Here is a 20,675-nt window from a genome sequence, read left to right as displayed (position 1 = left end):
AATATAAGATCTGATGATATAGTCCCAAAGTTCCCTGAGATGCTTCAGTTTTTTAAGACTTATCTTCAGATTGGGTGATATCTATTATTCTATTATGAAGTTCACTGATATTTTCCCTCCACCGATATTTCCATTCTGCTGTTTAGCCCATCCATTGGTTTTATGGCATTTTCCAGTTATGAAACCTCCATTTGGTTCTTCATATCTTGTACCTCTTTGCTGAGAACTTTCTACTTGTTTCATTTGCTACCAGAGTTCATTGAGGTATTGCTTGTTGAAGTATTTTTATGATGACTGTTTAAACATTCTTGCCAGCTAATTCTAATTCTGTGTCATCTGGTGTTAGGATCTGTTGATTGTTTTTATTTTTCATGTTTTTTTTTTTTTTTTTTTTTGGTGCTGGGGATTGAACTCAGGGCCTTGTGCATGTGAGGCAAGCACTCTACCAACTGGGCTATCTCCCCAGCCCTTATTTTTTCATTTTTAAGTTAAGTTTTTGGTTTCCTAGTATGAAGAGCGATTTTTAGAAACCTGCCTTTGGGGAATTAGGTTATGCAACTCTGGATATTATTTCAGTTTTGCTCTCAGCAGGTCTCCCTGCCCCTGCTTTGGTAAGGGGAGGTGGGTGCTGCTTCACACGGGCAGGTGGGAGTGGAAGTCCAGGTTCTCCACTTCACCTCCTTCACACCCACGGGCACTCTTGCTGGGAGGTACAGGACTTAGGCTGCTCACCTGGCCTCCTTGGATACTACCTGGATGGGCTGGACAGGGTGTCTGGTTACTGCTTTCCATGTGGCTTCCACTGCATGGTAGTGGCCCCATTACCTTGGCTTTCCAATAGGCCTTCTTTGACACCACCCAGGGGAAAGAAGTGCCTCCCTGCTACTGGGTGGTGTTATGTCCATGCCCCCCAGAGAGTCTCCACTGACACTGTGGTGGTGGTGGGTCTCAGAATCTTGTAGTGAGAATGCAAGTCCCGAGTCTCTCCACTCAGCCTTCTCTGACTCCTCTCAGGTGGGGGAGTTTGGGTGCCCTGTTACAGTCTGGGAAGGATGGAAACCTAGACGTCCCTCTTGGCCTTTCCTGGTGGGGACGGTAGTGGGCAAAATGATTTTATTTTGTGGTGTTTGGCTGGGTAGAGTGGTTATTATCTAAAGTTTTTCTGCCTTGCTGGGTGACTACTTTTCTGGTTCTTTAGCTAATGAGAGGATGCTCTTTGGGCAATTATTTTTTTTCTTCCTCTGTACCTTTTGGTGTTTCTGGATGGTTGATCTTTCCAGCTCCCACTTTGGGATATAAGAGATCAGAAGGAAATCCAGGGATTGCACTATGGTGTGATTCCTTGAGCCTCAAAATTTTCCACTTTCTAGACTTCTTCTTATATTTGTTTTTTTATGTAATTTTTTTTTAGTTGTATTCAGGAAGGGGACTAAGGAAATGTATATCTACTTCATCTTTCTGGAAGTGAAAATTCTATTGGTTGCTTTTTTTTTTTTTTTTGAGTATAATTATTCTTAAAACCTAAATGCCCAATAACAGAGCAATGTACTGTATGGTATATTTTATGCACTTACTAAGATGACGGCCTCAAGACAATCTTATGTTTTTATTAGGTTTGAAAATACTTAGATGATGTAAGTGAAAAGAGAAAACTGTATGTATATGTAGTTATGCTTATAACTAAGTGGAAAAACCAATTATCAGAATGAATTGGAAGCCAGGCATGGTGGTGCACGCCTGTAATCCCAGCAGGCTGAGGCAGGAGGACTGTGAGTTCAAAGCCAGCCTCGGCAACTTAGTGAGGCCCTAAGCAACTCAACAAGACCCTGTCTCTAATAAAATACAAAAACGGGCTGGGGATGTGGCTCAGTGGTTAAGTGTCTGGGTTCAATTCCCAGTACTTAGCCCCACCAAAAAAAAAAAAAAAAAAGAAAAGAAAAAACAATGAACTGGAAGTTCCTCAAAATATTGACATTGGATGTTTTTAGGGAATGGAATTGTGAATATTTTACACTTTAATATTTTACACTTTAAAATTTTTTTTTGGTACCAGCGATTGAACCCAGCAGTGCTTAACCACTGAGCGACATCCCCAGCCCTTTTATATTTTTTATTTAGAGATAGGGTTTCTCTGAGTTGCTTAGGGCCTCCCTAAGTTGCTGAGGCTGGCTTTGAACTCTCAGTTCTCTTGCCTCAGCCTCCCGAGCCCCTGGGCTTACAGGTGTGTGCCACTGCAGCCGGCTTAATATGCCAAATTTAAAAACTAAAAGTAAAGTAAACATAATTTATTATATTTGCTTTCTAAATTTCCTCTGAGAAAGAAACTGTCTCTGATGACACACAACCTTTTGTATTGATGAATCTGTTTGTATTTGACGAGTTATCATATTTTCAGTCTGGTTTTGTACAAAGTCAAACTCGAGTCCTGGGTTTAGACAATTCCCTTGGCATTAAATGGCTATCATATCCATGGCAACAAGCCACAAAATTGTATTTACCATGTTAAAGGAAGGAGACGCCTTTTATTTGGAGGTTGGCAAGAAGGCTTTATGAGCTCCCAGAATACCACAAATGAACTTAAAGGAGAGGAAATGATAAATACACCAAGACTGCTTAGAGGATCTGGAAGTTTCTGGGCTCGTGCTTCTGGTCTGGTGGCCCATCTCCTTCCTAGGACGCTGCTGGCTTCCATTCTCCCATCCACCATGCTGGGCGTTTAAGGTTCAAGCACAACAGTTTTCAACTGTGCAAATGAGGAATGCTGAGCACGGCTCACAGGTGTTGTTTGACGTGGATGTTGTAGAACAGGGGTTACAGGCCAGCCTGGGGAAAATTAGTTTTAAACTGGGTTTAACAAGGAAATCTTGGCAAAATGTAACTTAGACATGTTAAATTTTTCCCCATTAACTATGTTCTGCAGAAAATTCCTTGCAGAACAGCCTTCAGCTTAAGACCCAACCCAGAATGATATTACACATTCACCATAGCAGTGTCTGTTGAATAGTATTTAATATATTTTCTTTGTTTTGCAAATGCCATCTAATGCATGTTCCAGATTTCCCTTCAGTGGAAAACAGGTGCAAAGAAATACCCTGAGCATGAAATATTATACGAAAACAGGTGCAAAGAAATACCCTGAGCATGAAATATTATACATGAAAATCATTCTGCTTTAGAACATCAGAATATTTTAGAACATCCACGGTCGTGAGCTTAGCTTCAGGCTCTTTCCTTACTCTTTTAAGAAGAACCCTTAACAGATTAAGGAGGTTTGACCTTGGTCCAACCTTGAGGGAAATGGGATTCTCTCTTTTGGCCTCTTTGTGACTCTGAGGGGTTTCGCAAGTGACTGTGGAACTTGCCTGCTGTCCTCGCTCTCCAGCAGGCCCCGGTACGTGTTGATCTCGCACTCCAGCCTGGCCTTTGTGTCCAACAGCACCTCGTACTCCTGGTTCTGCCGCTCCAGGTCGCAGCGAATCTCTGCCAGCTGGTTCTCCACGTTATCAATCAGGCATTGCATCTGGGCCAACTGGGTGCTGTACTGGGCCTCCGTTTCTGCCACAGTGCTTTCCAGAGATTCTGTCTGCAGACAGAAAATACCGTCAAAAGGATCCTGTCCTACGGTCTCTGGGGCCAGTTGGCCTGTTTTCATGTCTTTGTTCTACCCTCGTCTAGCGAGATGACATTAGGAAAATTAGCTTTGTTGAAACTCAGTTTTATTCTGCATAAAATGGGGACTGTAAAGTTCCTTCCTCATAGGAAGGTTCTGAGGATTACATGAGATAATATGTGGAAAGCAACTAGAACAGTACCTGGAACAATGTTAGGGCCTGTCAAAGTGTCAGCTGTAATTCTACCTCTACGACTACTGTCACCTAAGATTTATTTGTGTAGCTTAAGGAGGATTCACAACATGTGAGAGGAAACCTTGAGTTTGGGCTTCTGGCAGGGAGGGATGGTATAGTGTGGTTATAAGAGAAGAGGCTCTGGGTTTGAAACACTTGGATTCAGCTTCCACTTTCTCCCCTTTGATTGCAGGAGCTTCCCAGGTACGTTTGCACATGCCTGTAATCCCAGTGGCTTGGGAGGCTGAAACAGGAGGATCCCATGTTGAGATCAGACTCAGCAATTTAGCAAGACTAAGCAATTTAGCGAGACCCTGTCTCTAAATAAAATACAAACAAGGATTGGGGATGTGGCTCAGTGGTTTAAAAAAAAAAAAAAAAAAAAAAAAAAAAAAGAAAAAAGAAAAAGAAAAAAATTGCAGAAACCCCTGTAAATTATTGAATCTGAGCCCCAGTTTCCTCGTCGGTGAATGGGTTAGTAAAGGTCTGTACCCTGTAACATTACGGTGAGGCGTACGTTGCACTGTGCCTCTCAGGGAATGAATGCCTAGCTATTATCCACTAGGGTTTCTCCTGGGACTTCAGTACTTGACTGGAACTGGTGCATGTGACCTTAACTGCCTGGAATTCCTGTGGCTTTGGTGGGGTGGGGTCAGGATGAGATGTGGATCCCAGGAAACTTTACCATAGTTGTAGGATGAAAAGTTCGAAAGCTATACTTTGTTTTAGATGTGATGGCGAGCCTGAAAAATTGTTCTGGATTAAAAGAGAGTAAAAATCCATTGTCCATTGTCATGCTTAATTGCTTACTGGCTCCCCCTGCCTTGACCTCCCTCCTCTTCCTATCTCTGGAGGGTACTGCAGGATCATGCACAGGCCCAGAAAGGAAAGGCAGGTACCTTTAGGGGGACAATACAAGCTGTTGACCTGTCACTTTTGCTTCCAACTGGGTTAACATGGTGCTTAGGAAAGGTGAGGAAATGATGTCCTTGCAAACCAGAAATCCAGACCTGCCACACACACTGCCCCTGCCTGGGGTTGGGCAGATGACCCTGTGTTTGCCTTACGCACCAGGTTTTGCTGCGCCTGGAGCTCGATTTCCAGAGTGTTGGCCGTGCGCTTCAGCTCCAGCATCTCCGTCTGGCAGCCCTGCAGCTGCTCCACGCTGGACTGCTGCTGCTGACTCAACTCTTCTGTCTGAAACACAGGCCGGGTTAGAGAACCCAGCAAAGTGCTGCCCTGGAGGCTGCCCCCTGACTGCTGCGGGTGCTGACCTGCAGGGCGAACCATTCCTCCACGTCTCTGCGGTTGCTGGCCAGCACCATTTCATACTGACATCGCATCTCATCCAGGACCCTGGTGAGGTCGACGGTGGGGGCGGTGTCCAGCTCTACACTGAGTCGGTCTCCAAGCTGTCCCCGAAGCACGTTGACCTCCTGAAAGAGGAGGTGGAGTAAAGAATGTCACAGGGTGGTAGGGGAGAGAAAGTTAAGTGGACCACCAGTGCCATGCCATTTCAGTTTTTGGTTTAGGTGATGAAGGTGTGGGCTTTTGAATCAGGTTGCCTGGGCTGACTTATTGGTACCCCTGTTTCTTCATCAATGAAATGGCTAAAATAATTGTCTCCTTTCTGGAGGGTTGTTGTGGGATACAGAAGAGTTAATACACACAAAAATAATGTCAAAAAAGCCTGGCACATAGCAAGGTCTCAGTGAGGTTTAGTTCTTAATCATCATCCAAGGTTCGAAGAGAAAATATACTTGGTTAAATCAGTTTTTCATTTTCAAACTTCATCAATATGGTACTCTTAGATTTTATAATTTAAAAACATTTAAAAATGCAGACTATTTAAAAATTTGAGTCCAAATATTGTGTGACTCTTGATTTCCTTTCTGGAGTGGGATCTCACAGTCTGTGTTGATTGGCTCAGTTTTCATACCTTGTGGGTTGGAGTTAGGGGTGGCATCAAGCTGCTAAGGAGAGCCACGTGCCGGGTGACTTAACACCTTCAGGAAAGCAATGGAGAGGAGGAGTGTGGTCTCTACCTCTGGCACTGGCCAGGGATCATGCTGCATATAGTGATGTACATCTACATTCAGACCCGCTGGAATGATCCAGATGCATGTGAGGACACCTTAAACTTTAGTCCAGCATAAGCAACATCTCAGGTTCAATTTAGATACATGAAACCGGGCGCAGTGGTGCCTGCCTGTGATCCCAGCAGCTCAGGAGGCTTAGGCAGGAGGATTGCAAGTTCAAAGCCACCCTCAGCAACTTAGAAAGGCCCTAAGCAACTCAGGGAGACCCTGTCTCTAAGTAAAACATAAAAAGAAGGACTGGCGATGTGGCTCAGTGGTTAAGCGCCCCTTGTACCAAAAATAAATAAATAAAAAAAAATTCAGATGCTTGAACTCTATCACTCTTAGAGTTCTTCAGTGCTGTGGCCATTTTCCTCACCTCTTCGTGACTTTTCTTAAGGCAGAGGAGATCGTCCTTCAGAGACTCCACGTGGGCCTCCAGATCAGATTTGCACAGGTTCAGCTCATTCAGGATTCCGCGCAGGCCACTGATGTCTGTCTCCACCAGCTGGCGAAGAGACAGCTCGCTTTCATACCTGTCAAGCAAGAGTGAGACTCGCAGTGGCTGCTTTGCCACACACGGAACAGTGCTGAGTGCACCAGTGAGTGACGCAGGGGTCACAGGAGCCACTTGCTGTGATTTCCTTCACATCCCAAATAATGGTAAGTTCAAGACTATTAAAGCACTCTCAGCTTAAAATCATTATGCAGAGAAGATTTGGGGGGAGAGATAGAGATACAAGGCAGGTGGAGAGGGAGAACCTTAGGTTATTATCAAATTAAAATTCAACTTACTTTGACCTAAAATCATCCGTGGCCAGTTTGCAGTTGTCAAGCTGTACGGCAAGTCTAGAATTCTCCGCCTTCGTGCATAAGATCTGAGAAGCAAGTTATGTAAATAAATGCTTCTTTGAAATCTGCATATCTACTCCTTTACCAACCATGCCTTTCGTTATCTTCTGAAAGTCTTTGTAAGAAAGTATACAATTGATTTGCCCGCTTTTCTTATTAACTGTGTCACTTCATGAAAAAAAAAACCAGTGCCAATTTAGAAACAAAATGTAGAAACCCAGAGTTTCATTTTTTAAATGATCTAAGACTTTCTGCAACATTCTTTGCTAGTTGAAAATGTAAAAACTTTTTTTTATTAGTAAAAAGATTTTTATATCCCCATCCCCAATAATAGAAATTCATCAGTAAAAGAAGAAAATGATTGGTAGGTGAAATTCAACTAGGTGACATTCAACATCCACGTGTAAAAGAATATTTATACACAATGTTAGTTGTACAGTGTTACAGATGGAAGTGATTTTTGATATAAAAGTAGTCTCCCTCCGTCCTATAGATGATAAAGGTCAAGTCTACAGATGTGACTTGACCTGTCACTCAACTTTGTTGATCACCCTGGGGCTGGGACTCAGGTGTCCTGAGTTAGTTCAGGGTCCTTGCTTCTGTACTACATTAACTCTTGGAATTCTGCCTTCCCTTGGTTTACTTCCATAGAACAGCCCCTTCTAGTATAGGGATACAACCACTAAGAGATTGGAAAGGTGGAGCATTAGAGATTCCAGACACCAAACCTTTTGCTGGAGGTCTTCAATGGTGTTGAAGTAACACTGATAATCCGGGCACACCAACGGGGTATCTGGCTGGCATTGTTCTTGGATCCTGCTTTCCAGCTCCGCGTTGGTCTGCTCCAGACTGCGGACCTTCTCCAGATAGTTGGCAAGTCTGTCATTCAGGAACTGCATTGTCTCCTTCTCGTTGCTGTTGAACACACCATCCTCACACCAAGCACAGCTCCCCAGCAGGCATGGACTGTTACAGCTCCCTGCAAAGTAGCAGGGTGTGAGGCAACCGGTGGGCAGGTGAGACCTGGACAGGAAGCATGGCGTCTGACAACTGGGTTGGGGGAAACAGGTGGAAGCGGATGCACAGCTGGGAGCCTGGGCACCGGACTCAGAAGAGCAGCTCCCGGGGGAAGCTTCAGAACCATCAGAGGTCATCCTTTTGGAAGTGAAGAACAGAGGTGTGTTGCAATAGTCTGGGTACCTCGTCTCCAAACCTCTCCTTCCCTCCTGAGACCTTTATAGAGTCCCCCCAAATGGGTGTTTACTGACGGCACCGGATGTTTTCTTTATCACTGTTGGTGCCAGTTTTCATACTAACATTTCATTATGTTGTTTATTTACAGAGGAAGAGTTTTATGCCTCATAAAAGAGGGATAACTTCAGGTTACTAAATCAGGACTTATACCACTTCCACAGGCTGGGAGGATAAAAGACTTATTTCAGTAAATGGACATAGGAGGCATTGTCCTTTGACAGAATAAGGAACAAAAAAGAAAATTTGGCCAATTGGTAATTAGAGATACAACTCATTTCAAATAAGGAAAATAATATACCCCAGATTTTGATCCTGTGCATTGATTACTTGTGTCTACTTTTTAAAAATATCAATATTGTAACTCACTAAATGACATTTATTTGTGCCACCACCATGAAGATGATCACTCGGATCAGCAGTCTTGCAATGCTTTTTTTGTGATCATGAGGAGCAAGGTATGTACTGGGTTTGAAGTGTGTGCATGTGTGTGTGTGTGTGTGTGTGTGTGTGTATGTGTGAGTGTGTAAGAACCACAACTCTGCATGTGAAAATTGAAATGTCACTTTACATATCTAAGGGGAATAAATTCTCATCAAGACCTGTGGTTGTGATCTTTGAATTCCTGAAACTTGCCTTCTCCCTATTTCCTATGTCTCATTTTTAGATGAGTTACACTAATTTCTTTTTTTCTTTTTTTCTTTCTTTCTTTCTTTCTTTCTTTCTTTTTTTCTTTCTTTCTTTCTTTTTTTCTTTCTTTTTTTCTTTCTTTCTTTCTTTCTTTCTTTCTTTCCTTTCTTTCTTTCTTTCTTTCTTTCTTTCTTTCTTTCTTTCTTTCTTTCTTTCTTTCTTTCTTTCTTTCTTTCTTTCTTTCTTTCTTTCTTTCTTTCTTTCTTTCTCTCTCTTTCACTTTCTTTTTTCTTTTCTTTCTCATACTCAGGGTCTTGCACCTGCTAAGCACATGATCTACCACTGAGCTGTACCCCTAGCCCTTACTAGTTCCTATTAAGGGTGAAACAAATTCTAAGTTACCATCTTTTAGTGTCCTGGGAAAACCTGACTGCTTGTACGTCTAAGCAGAGATGAGGAAGTCACAGGAGTCTTATGTGCTGAGATGCGGAGTCTGTTTTATTTACTTACAAAGGCCTCGATTTTATGAAAATTAAAAACACTGAAACTTGGGCAATGAAATTCTGTAAATTAGAATAAAATTCCCCAAACTAGTAATCCTATTGGATAAAATCTCTGATCCAGAGGGATCAGGGGGATAGGGACTTGAGATGTAACTTTTTTGCATTCTTTCTTGAATTCATCTTCCTTATAAAGCATAATCGATTTCACTTTGCTTGGCTTCAATTGTATTTATTTCATTTTCAAAATTCACAGGAAAAATTGCCTCTGAAATCTCTAAGAATTTTTTTTTTTTTTTAAACTGGGGATTGAACCCAGGGTGTTTAACCACCACTGAACCATGTCCCCAGCCCTTTCTAACAATTTTTATTTTGAGACAGGATCTCACTAAGCTGCTTAGGACCTTGCTTAAGTTGCTGAGGTTGTGATCCTCCTGCCTCATCCTCCCAAGCCACTGGGATTATGGCCACATTTGACGCCAAGAATTTTATGGGGGGATAATCCCCCATTAATCTGACAAAGTTAAGAATTTTATGAACCAAAATAAATTTAATTTTCACCCTAACTCTGAGCACTATTTCTTTGTAGCCACTAATAGAAATGAAGCAGTGAAAGCCAATGAACATACGCAAGTAGATTAAAGGAGTTTCTTAGGATTTATTATTCACTGGGCAGAGATGGGTTTGAAGGTAGTGATTTTCTTTACATTTCAACACATGTTAAAATTTATTAGAGGTTCTCATGTAGTAATGTTGTTTGGTCAAGGACATGAGTTTGAGGATTCAAAAACACATTTGGAAATCACAAATCTCTGAAAGAAAATTGTAACCTTTTGGTAACCTAATGAGTCAAAAGAAAAATACCTTTGAAGAGAACCCATGTCTTGGTTATCCATCATATGTTCCAGCTAATTAAGGTGTGGTGCTATGTGAAGTATTATTTTAAAGTGACTTAAGGCAAAATAAGAAATATTTCCTTTTGTCTTGAACTAATTTCTAACTGGAAAACGTGGTTACTGGTTGTTGTAGGTGTATAAACACCGAGTAGTACTATTTATTTTGACCTTGATTAATTTACTCGGGTTGTGTGATGATCAATAGTGGCAGGCTCATCTTGGAGTATGGAAATTGGCCAGGATTCATTTCTATAGCACAACATCCTTGGAAGAGGGGAACATTGGGAATAGAGGAAAATAAGTAGTTGCCTGAAAGGGCATGATAGAAAGACATGATTGTTTCATTTTGTAATGAGTTCTACCCCAGAGCATGCACCAACTACTGCTGCCAGATCATTTTTCTAAAATACAAATCTATTTTTTAGTTACTCTCGGCCTATGAGGTCAAAACTTTCTACATCAACAAATGGGACCTTCCTTCACCAGGTGCTACTTGACCCCTCCAGGTTCATCTCCCGACAGTCTCACTAACTTACACTCCAGCCACTGTTCAGACTGGTTGGCACCTTTCTCCTGCTGTCCCTTTCCTGGATGAACACGAATGTCAAGGCTCAGTCGAAGTGCCATTCAGCGCCCTCCTGTTGAGCTGGGGGCTGTCCCCAGAGCACTCTGCACAGGCTTCCACTAGAGAGCACTCATGTTGCTTTTAAAATTCCTATGCATCATTTGTGTACAATGAATCAAAATGCAGTCTGTAAAAATAAAAATTAAAAGAGTAATTCCTGTGCATTTTTTTACAATGTTCCTTTAAGACAGGTGTATCTTATTTGTCTTTTTGTCCTAAGCATGGGATGTGATATATATGGGATTCAATATGTTAAAAGATGTTTGCTAGAAATACATCCACTGAATTTAATGGAGACTTCTGTTTTGACACTTTTTTTTTTTTGCCACAAAAACTAACAGTCAAGGAGGAGGAAATTTGGTGGAGGACCAAGAATACTGTCCTACCAAGGCACCAAAAACATACGTCGGACAGCCTTTTTAACAAAGGGTTCAGGGTAGACTGGAGGGCCACGTGTAGAAGAATAAAACAAGGTTCTCATCTTTCACCCTGAACAAAAGTCAACTCAATATGAATCAAAGACTTAAGCATAAGACCAGGAACTTCGCGACTGCTAGAACGAAACAGTGGAAAATCCTTCAAGGTAGAGGGGCAGGCCACGACTTCCTCAACAGGTCTCCTGTAGCTCAGGAAATAACATCAAGAACCAATAGGACGGCATCTATTTAAAAAGCTCCTGCCCAACAAAGGAAACATGAGCACGAAGAGAAAGCCTAGAGAATGGGAGAGAATATTTGCCAGTGAGTGACTTTTCCCTGAGACAATTGATATCCAGAATAAATGAAGAACTCTAAAAACTCAACACCAAAAATAAAACAACAAGCAGAAAACAAACCATAGCAACAACAAAAATAACCCAACCAATAAATGGGCAAATGACCCAAACAGACACATCTCAAAAGGAAAAATACAGTATACACAATGGAATATTACTTAGCAGTCAAGAAGAATGAAATTATGACATTTGTCAGTAAGTGGATGGAACTGGAGACTGTCATGCTAAGTGAAAAAAGCCAATCCCAAAAAACCACTGGTGGAATATTCTTTCTGATATGCTGATGCTGACTCACAATAAGCAAGGAGGAGGGAAGAATAGAAGTTCACTGGATTAGACAAAGGGAAATGAAGGGAAGGGAGTGATGTTAGGAGTAGGAAAGATGATAGAATGAATTGGACATAATTTTCCTAAGTTTGTATGTGAATATAGGATCAGTGTAACTTCACATCAGGTACAACTGAAAGAATGGGAAGTTATATTCCATGTATGTATAATATGTCAAAATACACTCTACTGTCATGTATACCTATAAGGAACAAATTAAAAACAAGAAAAAAAGGAGAAGTACAAATGACCAACAATTTCATGAAAAATTGTCCAACATCTTTAGCAATCAGGGAAATGCACATCAAAACCACACTGCAGTCAGGTGCAGGGGCACACACCGCTAATCCCAGGAGCTTGGGAGGCTGAGGTAGAAGGACTACAAGTTGGAGGCCAGCCTCAGCAATTTAGAAAGACCCTGAATCAAAATAAAATATAAAAAGGGCTGCGTCTGTGACTTCATAGTTAAGTGCCCTTGGATTCAATCCCTGGTACAAAACCAACCAACCAACTATGCTAACCTGCACTGAGATCCTCTCAGGCTTAGTGTTAGACTTAGATTGGGTGTGATTTGGTGTGTTCCTTATTCAAGGTAGTCATCCTATCCTTTTAGTGCATCCTTTCTGGAATATCAATTGATGTTTCAGGTACTCAGAGAGTTTTTTCCACTCTAGTTGGGCTGGAACTTCAATGTTCATAAATGGCAAATTACCTCTGGGTTTTAGTCAGCTATTTCGCTGCTGTGACTACAAAATCTGACCAGAACAATTGTAGAGGAGGAAAAGTTTATTTCAGGGCTCAGGGTTTCAGAAGTCTTAATCCATAGAAGGCTGACTCCATTCCTTGGGGTTTGAGGTGAGGCTGAACATCATGGTGGAAGAGTGTGGCAGAGGGAAGCAGCTCACATCATCAGGAAGCCAAGAGAGACTCCACTCTCCAGATACAAAATATACCCCGTAGCCACACCTCAGTTCCCACCTCCTCCAGGCACTCCCTACCACTTCAATTAATCCCATCAGGGAGTTAATTCACTGACTGGGTTAAGACTGTTACCACCCAGTCATTTCTCCTCTGAACCTTTTTTGCATTGTTTCACACTTGAGCTTTTGGGGGACACCTCACATCTAAACCATAACACTCCAGTATCTCCATTCAGTTTCTAATACCCAGCAGCAGCTCTCTGCTGTGCACATGGAATTTCATCCAGCACAAGTGCAGCCCAGCCCTCTGCAAGTACTCAACAAGGCTTTAACACAGACTTCTGCTCCTATGGACATACATCTTCCTCTCCAGAACAGCTGTCCAAACTCCAACTAGATAAGCTATGTGTGCTTATCAAGCTTGACGTACCTGGAGTGGAGCACACAGCATCTCCCTCTTGAATTCTTCCTTCCTTCTCTGCTCCAAACTCAGTTGGTGACATAACCCCATTGTCCAGTCTCTCTCTCTCTCTCTCTCTTTTCATTTTAGCAGTTTTTAATGCAGGTTGCAAATATGATTACTTTATCCCTGCATCTTCTCAATTGTTTCTTCTTTATGTATTTGCCCATTTCCTTTCCTACTTGGCGAGACTTGACCTTCGGTTCCAGGATCTTTTTGCGGTCTTTGTCCAGTTTTAGCCTGGTGATAATCACCTTGCTGGGGTGAATGCCCACATGGACAGTTGTGCCATTAGCCTTTTCCCGCTGCACCCATTCAATACAGATGAACTATTTCTTCCTGTAAACCTGGACCACTTTGCCAATCTGCTGACCTTTATAGGGTCTTCGGACAACCTGAACTTCATCATCCTTTCGGATGGGCAAGGATGGAACATTGTACTTCTGTCTCAGCTCTTTGGAAAGAGGGAAGGATAGAATCTTCCTGCAAGTGCGTTAAGGTGCATTGAAATGCCTTTTGGGGTTCTTGCTTCGGTCAGAAGTCACCAAAGGATCGAACTTTATTTTAGCCAATGCTATTTCAGCAATGGTCACGAAAGGGAATGGTCTGGTCTCTTTGATAACCTTCTCCTCCATATCCCTTTGGCCACAGCTTCCCATCAATTTTCCCTTGACTGTGTCCTTTCCCTCTTTCTCTCCATGGCAACAATCTTGATTGTTCTCCACTTTGTGGTCCCGCCGCACTTTACTAATGCTACTGGTAGAGCGCACCAAACTTTTCATTACAACACAGCCATAGACTTTCAATAAATAATTGCAAACTGTGTGAAGGAATAAACAATCATGGTGTATCCTCCAAACCTGATCCATAGTGAGCTCATTTTTGGCAGGGACAATTAAGCACAGGATACATAAGAGATATTTGGTGAATGTTAGTTCAATGAATGACATGGCTATATCATGAATATTTTTTTCATAATTCTATCAGGTCACCTGGTTAGTTGATATTGTTTGTCATAATTGGTCATTTCACTATTTCCCAACCTCTCTTAAAACATTTTTTTCAGGGGAGGACAAGTCAAGAATATTCTAAAGTTTGCCAATATTCTGGGCCATCTTCATGCATCTTATATGCAGCTGTAGCTTGTTAAAATAGCAAGTACAACGAAAGCCAGAAGTTAAGTCTGTACTACTACGATTTTAAGTTTTACTGATATTCCTGGCTTTTCTTCAAATGCCAACACTGGGAGTTGGGAAACACATTTAAAAAATTCATAGAAACAAACAAAAGTAATCATAGACATTTGTGCTATGCCAGAGACCTGAAATTTATTAAGATGATCATGAGGAAGTTCTTCACTTTTTAGAAAGACACCACCCAAGACTGGAAACAGAATTCCCAAACAACCAAAGACAGGTACGCTTTAATACTGAGGAATCAAACTTTGGGAAGCTATAGGCTTCCGCTTATTCAAATGGCACTTGGCTACCGATAATAGCTACATGGTCATTGAAAATCTCTTGGCCTCTTTTTTGCCGGGAGGTGGTGGCTGTGTTATCAGTGGTAGTGCTGCCTGGGTTCCAGTTTTAAAGCAGAGGGAGCCAGTTGCAGGTGCTGAGACAGGTGAACGCTAGAGCTTCTGGGTGGACTCTTTCAAAGGCAGGGACAGAGCAAAGCAGCCACTGGTCAGCAGCAGCTTGGGACACAGGGGTCACAGCAGGGCTGAGTGTAGGTGGTGAGGTTGATGGTCTCCAGGTCTGCGGTGGGGTAGCAGGAGTTGAGCAGGAAGCAGGTGGGCACACAGGGCTGAGGGATGTGGCAGGGTGGGGGGCAGTTGTCACAGCAGGTTGGCTCCAGTTGCCAGACGGTGTGTGGGCAGGTGCTGGGCAGGCAGACTCCACAGCGGCAGGACTTGTCAGAGGAGCAGATGGTGGTGGCAGGGCCGGTGGGGACGCTGCAGCAGCGGGCGATACAGCAAGCCATGGTGTAGGGAGTCAGGTGTGCTTTGGGTCTCTTAGGAAGATGAGTTTTCTGAGGTTCAAATGTCTCCTCTCACTTTGAGGCTCTTATATACCTCCCCAGAGGGTGTGGGTCCAATCCGAAGGCTTCTTTCCTGATTCTTGTTTACATTAGTGTTCCCATTATCCAGCAATTGGTTTGACGTCTAAATGCCTGTAAAGAGTCTCTATTGTCTTAATTAACTTTTATTTGAGTTTGTTGCTAAATCCGAACTGATTACTCTTGCTATTTGTCACTGGAACACAAGCTTTATGAGGTCTCGCCAAATGCTTCAGGTATTTCAGTTCTAACACCAACCCTGCTGGGAACATGGCATGATAGTAATCTGCAGTATGTGGGTCTTTTCTGTGCTACTATTCAGTTTTTATTCTCTTTAACTTTATCTGTATCAACTGATTTAATGAAGAATTATTGTTTGAAAGAGATAAACTTAATTTTAGTTACTTTCTTTTAGCTTTGAGGCTTTGGAGTTCAAAATGACTTAATGTGGAGAGGTAGGTTACTGAGAAATCTGAGAAAACTTTCAAAAAAGACACATTATTTCAATTTTTTACTGTAAAATATTGTATCATTATTTAAAAAATTGGAAACCATAAAAATACAAAGATAACAACTCATTCACAATCTTATCAGAAGTTATTTGCTAATATTTTTTACCCATATAAGAAGTGAATCCTTTTTGTTTACATGCATTTATCCTTTTATTATATTATTGGAAGCATGTTGTATATATGTCTGGTAACTTCCCTTTTCACTAAACATATATTTTCAATATTTTATGTTCATAAGTATATTTGATTTTACTTCTAATTACTTTAAAATATTCATCATATAATTATACATTTAAGTTTCTCAAGAATTTCATTTTATTAAACCTTTAGGTTATTTTCAAGTCTCCTCCATGATAATTGTGGCAATAGAGAATGACCGGTCATGTAAATCTTTGTGCACATTTCTGATTATTTCAGAAACAGATACAATTATCAGGCAGAACTATAGGGACAAATGTTAATTTCCACTATTTTCAAAACCTCTGATAGTCATTGCCATTCTGCTCTCCATGATGGCTCTGATTTTTGGTTTATTCCTATTTATTATTGTTTGAGAATTTTGTTTCCCTTTACCTTTAATCAATATTTTTAAAGTGTTTTCAATTTATGGGTGAAAAATGAAATTCCATTATTGTATTTGTATTTCTTTTATAACTAGTTAGGTTAAAACATTCTTTCATAAGCATATTGGTCATTTAACTTTCTATTGAGGACTGAACTGCTTTCTGGGGGAAGTTGAAGTTTTGACTTATGTCTGTATAAGTGAAAGAACGACTTAAGACCACAAGTAAAATCGTGACTGGGGAAAGCAAACTTATGGGCCCGAGCTAGATTCATAGGCTGACAGTTGATTTTTTTCTTTTTTTTTCTCCAATATAATGTATTTTCTCCCCAGATCAAATGTACCTATGATAAGAAAGACCTGGATTTTAGCTCCAGTACATTATTTATATTTTAGTCATAGTTCAGCGTTTAAGAGTGAGCACTAGGTGTGCCCCTGGATAGTAGGTATTCCTGACATCTCAAACCTTTTCTACTCAGCTTGGACTCACTTGTCTTTTCCACCATGGTTCTTCTCCGTTCCTCCTTCCTCCTCCTTTAAATCTACCTGTGACTATAAGATGGTGAACATGTCTGTATGTTTTGCAGTTGGAGCTACAGACTCAAGAGGATTGCTTTAGGAGCCAGAGACCTCTTCTTGGGTCCTAGTATTACTGTCCCCCTGCCGCCCTACCACCTTGTTATGGCAAGCATTTCACTTTTTAAAGTCTCATCTTTTTTTTTTTTCTTTTTTTCTCTGCAAAGTAATGGTAATAATATCTATTTCCTCTACTTAGAAGATTATCGTGAGGTTCACATGAGATAAAAAAGGGTTAAGGTTCATGGATGACTGTAAAGCATTATGCAAAAATAAATTATTATCATCACTGAAGTTAAGTTGCAGATCAAATTCAAGGCAAAGTAAAGGTAAAAGGAACAGTCAGAAGAAGAAGAGAAAAAAAGAGCTGAAGAGTGGTTCTAGGTTTAAGTCCCAGTTCCACACACACACAAACCCGCCCCCCCAAAAAAATACCAAAAAAAAAAAAAAAACCCAAAGAGAACAGCCTAATAGGAAATAAGAAACATTAATCTAAAAGGTTCACACCAGTAAAATGAATCAATTCATACCTACAAGAAAAGAAAAATGGTTGGCACATAAATTAATGAATTGAGAAAATTGGAAAACCACTCTATGGCTCTGCTTGAAAGAGAAGGTTTGTGACTTCTCCTGGTGGTCCAAGATTTCCCCAATTTATTTTTGCATGGATATCTGCCAATTTGCATACCCTATTACTTAGGGCTGATAAATATTTCACTCATTCTTTGAAAATTAATTCAATAATCATTTATCGGGTGATTCCCACGTACCAGGCACTGTGATAAATGTTGGATATTCAACTGTGAACAAAATAAACATTATCCCTGCCCTCATGGAATTTATAATCTGATGGAAAGATTTATCACACATAAATGTATTATTATAAATTGCTGCCATTATACATTAAAAAATGAAAAATATTAGGCCTGTAAGAGCAAAAGACAAAAAGAAGGAATTTATTTTGATATTTTAAGGAAACATTGCAAAGGAAAAGTGACTTGCAGACACAATTAGCATTTCATGGGAGGAAGGTATCCATCTCTCATTCAGAATGCAACATTTACATCAGGCTCACCATCAAAGGTTAAAAGAATTGTTACTGTTTATGTAAAACATCAAGCTTCTCTTATTATAAATAAGACTTAAAGTTATAGGATAAAAACAGTTATAACGTTAACAAGTGTATGCTGATAAATATCTTCATATCTTTTATTGAAAAGACTTTCAGTGTTATGATTCGTTTTCTCTACAGTGGCCTAAGAGAACTGGGAATTCCTGTTTGCTTATAAATGAAGATAGGGGTTTTCAGAGAGGTGAGGAAATTGACGTTAGATGGCCTTCTGATTCACCGGTCATAAGCTAAATATAGGATCTGTTGGGACTGAGCTGCTTTTTATGTGGTTAATAATGGAAGTTTGAACTATGTGTCAGAGATACAAAGCATATTTTATTTCTAAAAATCAAAAGTTCCCCTTTTTCCTTCAAGCCAACATAAGAAAAACACAGCGATTCTTGAGCAAATGGTAGATTTTTAGCATTTTGAAAATCTGCATTCCCTCTCTCTCTCTTAAACTTGTCCAGTTTCATTTATGCTTTTCTATAGTCAGTAGGGGTGTCTGTGACAGTGAAGACAAAGATGGATTATGAAAAGAAACAGAAATGAAAATAAGACCGGTAATCTCTTGCTTTACAACTTTCATCATTTTGAGGTTTCAGGTCAATTCCCTTTGCTTTGGAGGTCTTTGTCTCTCCTTTTTGCCTCACTGTCTTCTCCCCTTCATTGAATCCTTCACTCCCCTCATTCCCAGTTCGCTCCTATAGCTGTAAGACTGAAAGCTCTCAGTGCCTCTGTGACCCATTGAGCTGCTCTTCTGTTGGGATCTGAGGCGCCCCCTTTCCACCCCCACTGCCTATTCACCTTTTCATGATCATATTTCATTTTCAGAGCTCAGAGGCTCTCCCTGCCTGCTGCTACCCCCGACACTGAATCACCTAATCTGGGTTTTGGTTACTCTTCCTATGTGCCCTCACGGTACCCTGCTTCCTTGACACAGCAGGAACCACAGAGCATTGGAATTGCACTCATATGACCCATGTAGTACACGTGTGTGGTGCTTATAATAGCTTATCAATCTCCACCAGATTCGAGAGAAACTTGAAGGCACTTTAGGTAATAGCGTTTCTTTCACGTTTATACTCCTAGCATGAATGCAGTACTCGCAGAAAGAAAGCATTCAAGAAATATCGGCCAAATGTTTGAGCAAACGGACTGAATCTGTTGTGGGCAGTCTCTTAGGTTGTGTCTTCTCTACGCCATGGCTTCTAAGTTCCATTCATTCAAAGTTGAGCTATTGAAAACTTGTGGGATCTTCAGAGTAACCCTCTGGAAAGATGGACAAGCACTTCAGGGACATTTTAAAAATGTGTTTATTTAAAAGTGCTTGCGTCTCCTCTTCCTTGCCTTATCTTTGTTTCTCCCCAAAAACATTATTTTGATTTTTTTCCTCAATGCTCTTTCGGATTTTGGCTTGTGTCTTTATACACTTGTCATGTATGCATATGTGTGTGTGTATCATGGATTATATATGCGCTACATCTATTATTTTGTATATGTTACATATGTATTCCATATAAAACATTTTACATACACACATGCATATATATATATATTTTTTTTTTTCTTTCTAATTTCAGAGAAGGATAATGTGCATGAGAAAAAAAATTTAAAGTAGGTTGATAAAATCAGTTAATGCATTACACCAACGTTTTAGCTTTAGCTGTCCATCTCACAAGCACTGGCCTTCTGGTGATTACTGGGACAGAACCTCTGTGCTAATGTGATAGCAAATAGAGGTGTGTTTCTAGTGCACTAAAACTAGAGTTGATCCCTTTAAGTTCTCTCTAAGGGAGAATGAAACTGAAATAGATATGCTCACTTAATCACCCAGATCATAGAACTGAGTACTTGTCTCCCCACTTTTTTGGTACCAGGGATTGAACCCAGGCTTTCTTAAGCACTAAGCCACATCCCCAGCCCTTTTTTTTGTATTTTATTTTGAGAAAGGGTCTTGCTGAGTTGCTTAGGGCCTTGTCAAATGGCTGAGGCTGGCTTTGAAATTGGGATCTTTCTGTCTCAGCCTCTCAAGCTGCCCATTTTAATTTATGAGTCAATATAGATTTTTTCTATTATAATGGGATGAAATTTTGTTAAGGAATTTTACACTTTTAACTTCTCTTGCATATTTTAAATTGATGTCATAATTTTGTTCATTAAACTTCTCCTCTACTAGTATGGGAGTCTTTATGATATGGTAGAAGGAATCCTGCTTTGGAGTCAGGCAAACCAGGGGTTAAAGTCTGTGTTTCCTAGTAACTAACTTCATAAGAATGATGAATAACTCTTAAAGCTTCCTTTTTCTCATCTATTAATGTAGTTTTTTTGGATTAAATGAATCAATGCATGTGATTCATCTAGCAAAAATTAGGTAAATAAAGATTGGCTCACCCTAAAATTATTTTTATCTGAGTAAGAGAAGGCAAACATGAAGTATAACCCATTAAAAGTTAGCAAACCACATAAGAAAATGAGTTCCAAATATTCCTTTAATTGTAACTTTTTAAAAATTAAAATAATCATCTTATTATTATTTTTTTTTAGTGGAAGAAATGTACCAAAGCCTCTGACGTAAATAAAGAACACATGTGGCAAGGGAAATAAAATTTATTAGGAAACCCACCAGTAGTTTCTTTTGCCTCTATGCGAATACTCAATACAGGAATTAAGATCCAGAAAGCAACATGACCAAGA

The 20,675-nt window shown here is 40.5% G+C and overlaps 2 protein-coding genes and 1 pseudogene across 3 annotated transcripts; all 3 read right to left on the bottom strand.

Annotated features, from left to right (window-relative positions):
- Positions 1–2,723: 2,723 nt before the first annotated feature.
- On the bottom strand, positions 2,724–8,034 carry KRT40 (keratin 40; the record flags this gene model as incomplete). The annotated part of the gene is made up of 7 exons (XM_079132855.1): positions 7,504–8,034; positions 6,719–6,801; positions 6,303–6,459; positions 5,120–5,281; positions 4,917–5,042; positions 3,363–3,583; positions 2,724–2,823 (listed from the first exon to the last, which is right to left on the bottom strand). Exons 1-7 carry the CDS (start codon positions 7,927–7,929, stop codon positions 2,724–2,726), a joined length of 1,275 nt encoding a protein of 424 aa, XP_078988981.1. The 5' UTR covers positions 7,930–8,034.
- Positions 8,035–13,282: 5,248 nt separating this feature from the next.
- LOC306655678 (large ribosomal subunit protein uL24-like) lies at positions 13,283–13,941 on the bottom strand (annotated as a pseudogene). The gene has a single exon. The product of its transcript is annotated as a large ribosomal subunit protein uL24-like (transcript).
- Positions 13,942–14,394: 453 nt separating this feature from the next.
- Positions 14,395–15,151, bottom strand: LOC306657154 (keratin-associated protein 3-2). Its single transcript, XM_079132898.1, has one exon. The coding sequence runs from the start codon at positions 15,140–15,142 to the stop codon at positions 14,846–14,848; it is 297 nt and encodes a 98-aa protein (XP_078989024.1). The 5' UTR covers positions 15,143–15,151; the 3' UTR covers positions 14,395–14,845.
- Between the last annotated feature and the right edge of the window lie 5,524 nt (positions 15,152–20,675).

The sequence above is a fragment of the Sciurus vulgaris genome (assembly GCF_902686455.1).
Source record: "Sciurus vulgaris genome assembly, chromosome: 3".
Classification (NCBI taxonomy): domain Eukaryota; kingdom Metazoa; phylum Chordata; class Mammalia; order Rodentia; family Sciuridae; genus Sciurus; species Sciurus vulgaris.
Note: the sequence above shows the minus strand (reverse complement) of the source record. Positions and strands in the feature narration are given on the sequence as shown.

What these genes read in the sequence shown, in the direction of transcription:
- LOC306657154 (XM_079132898.1), bottom strand. Translation starts at nt 15,142, where the DNA reads ATGGCTTGCTGTATCGCCCGCTGCTGCAGCGTCCCCACCGGCCCTGCC.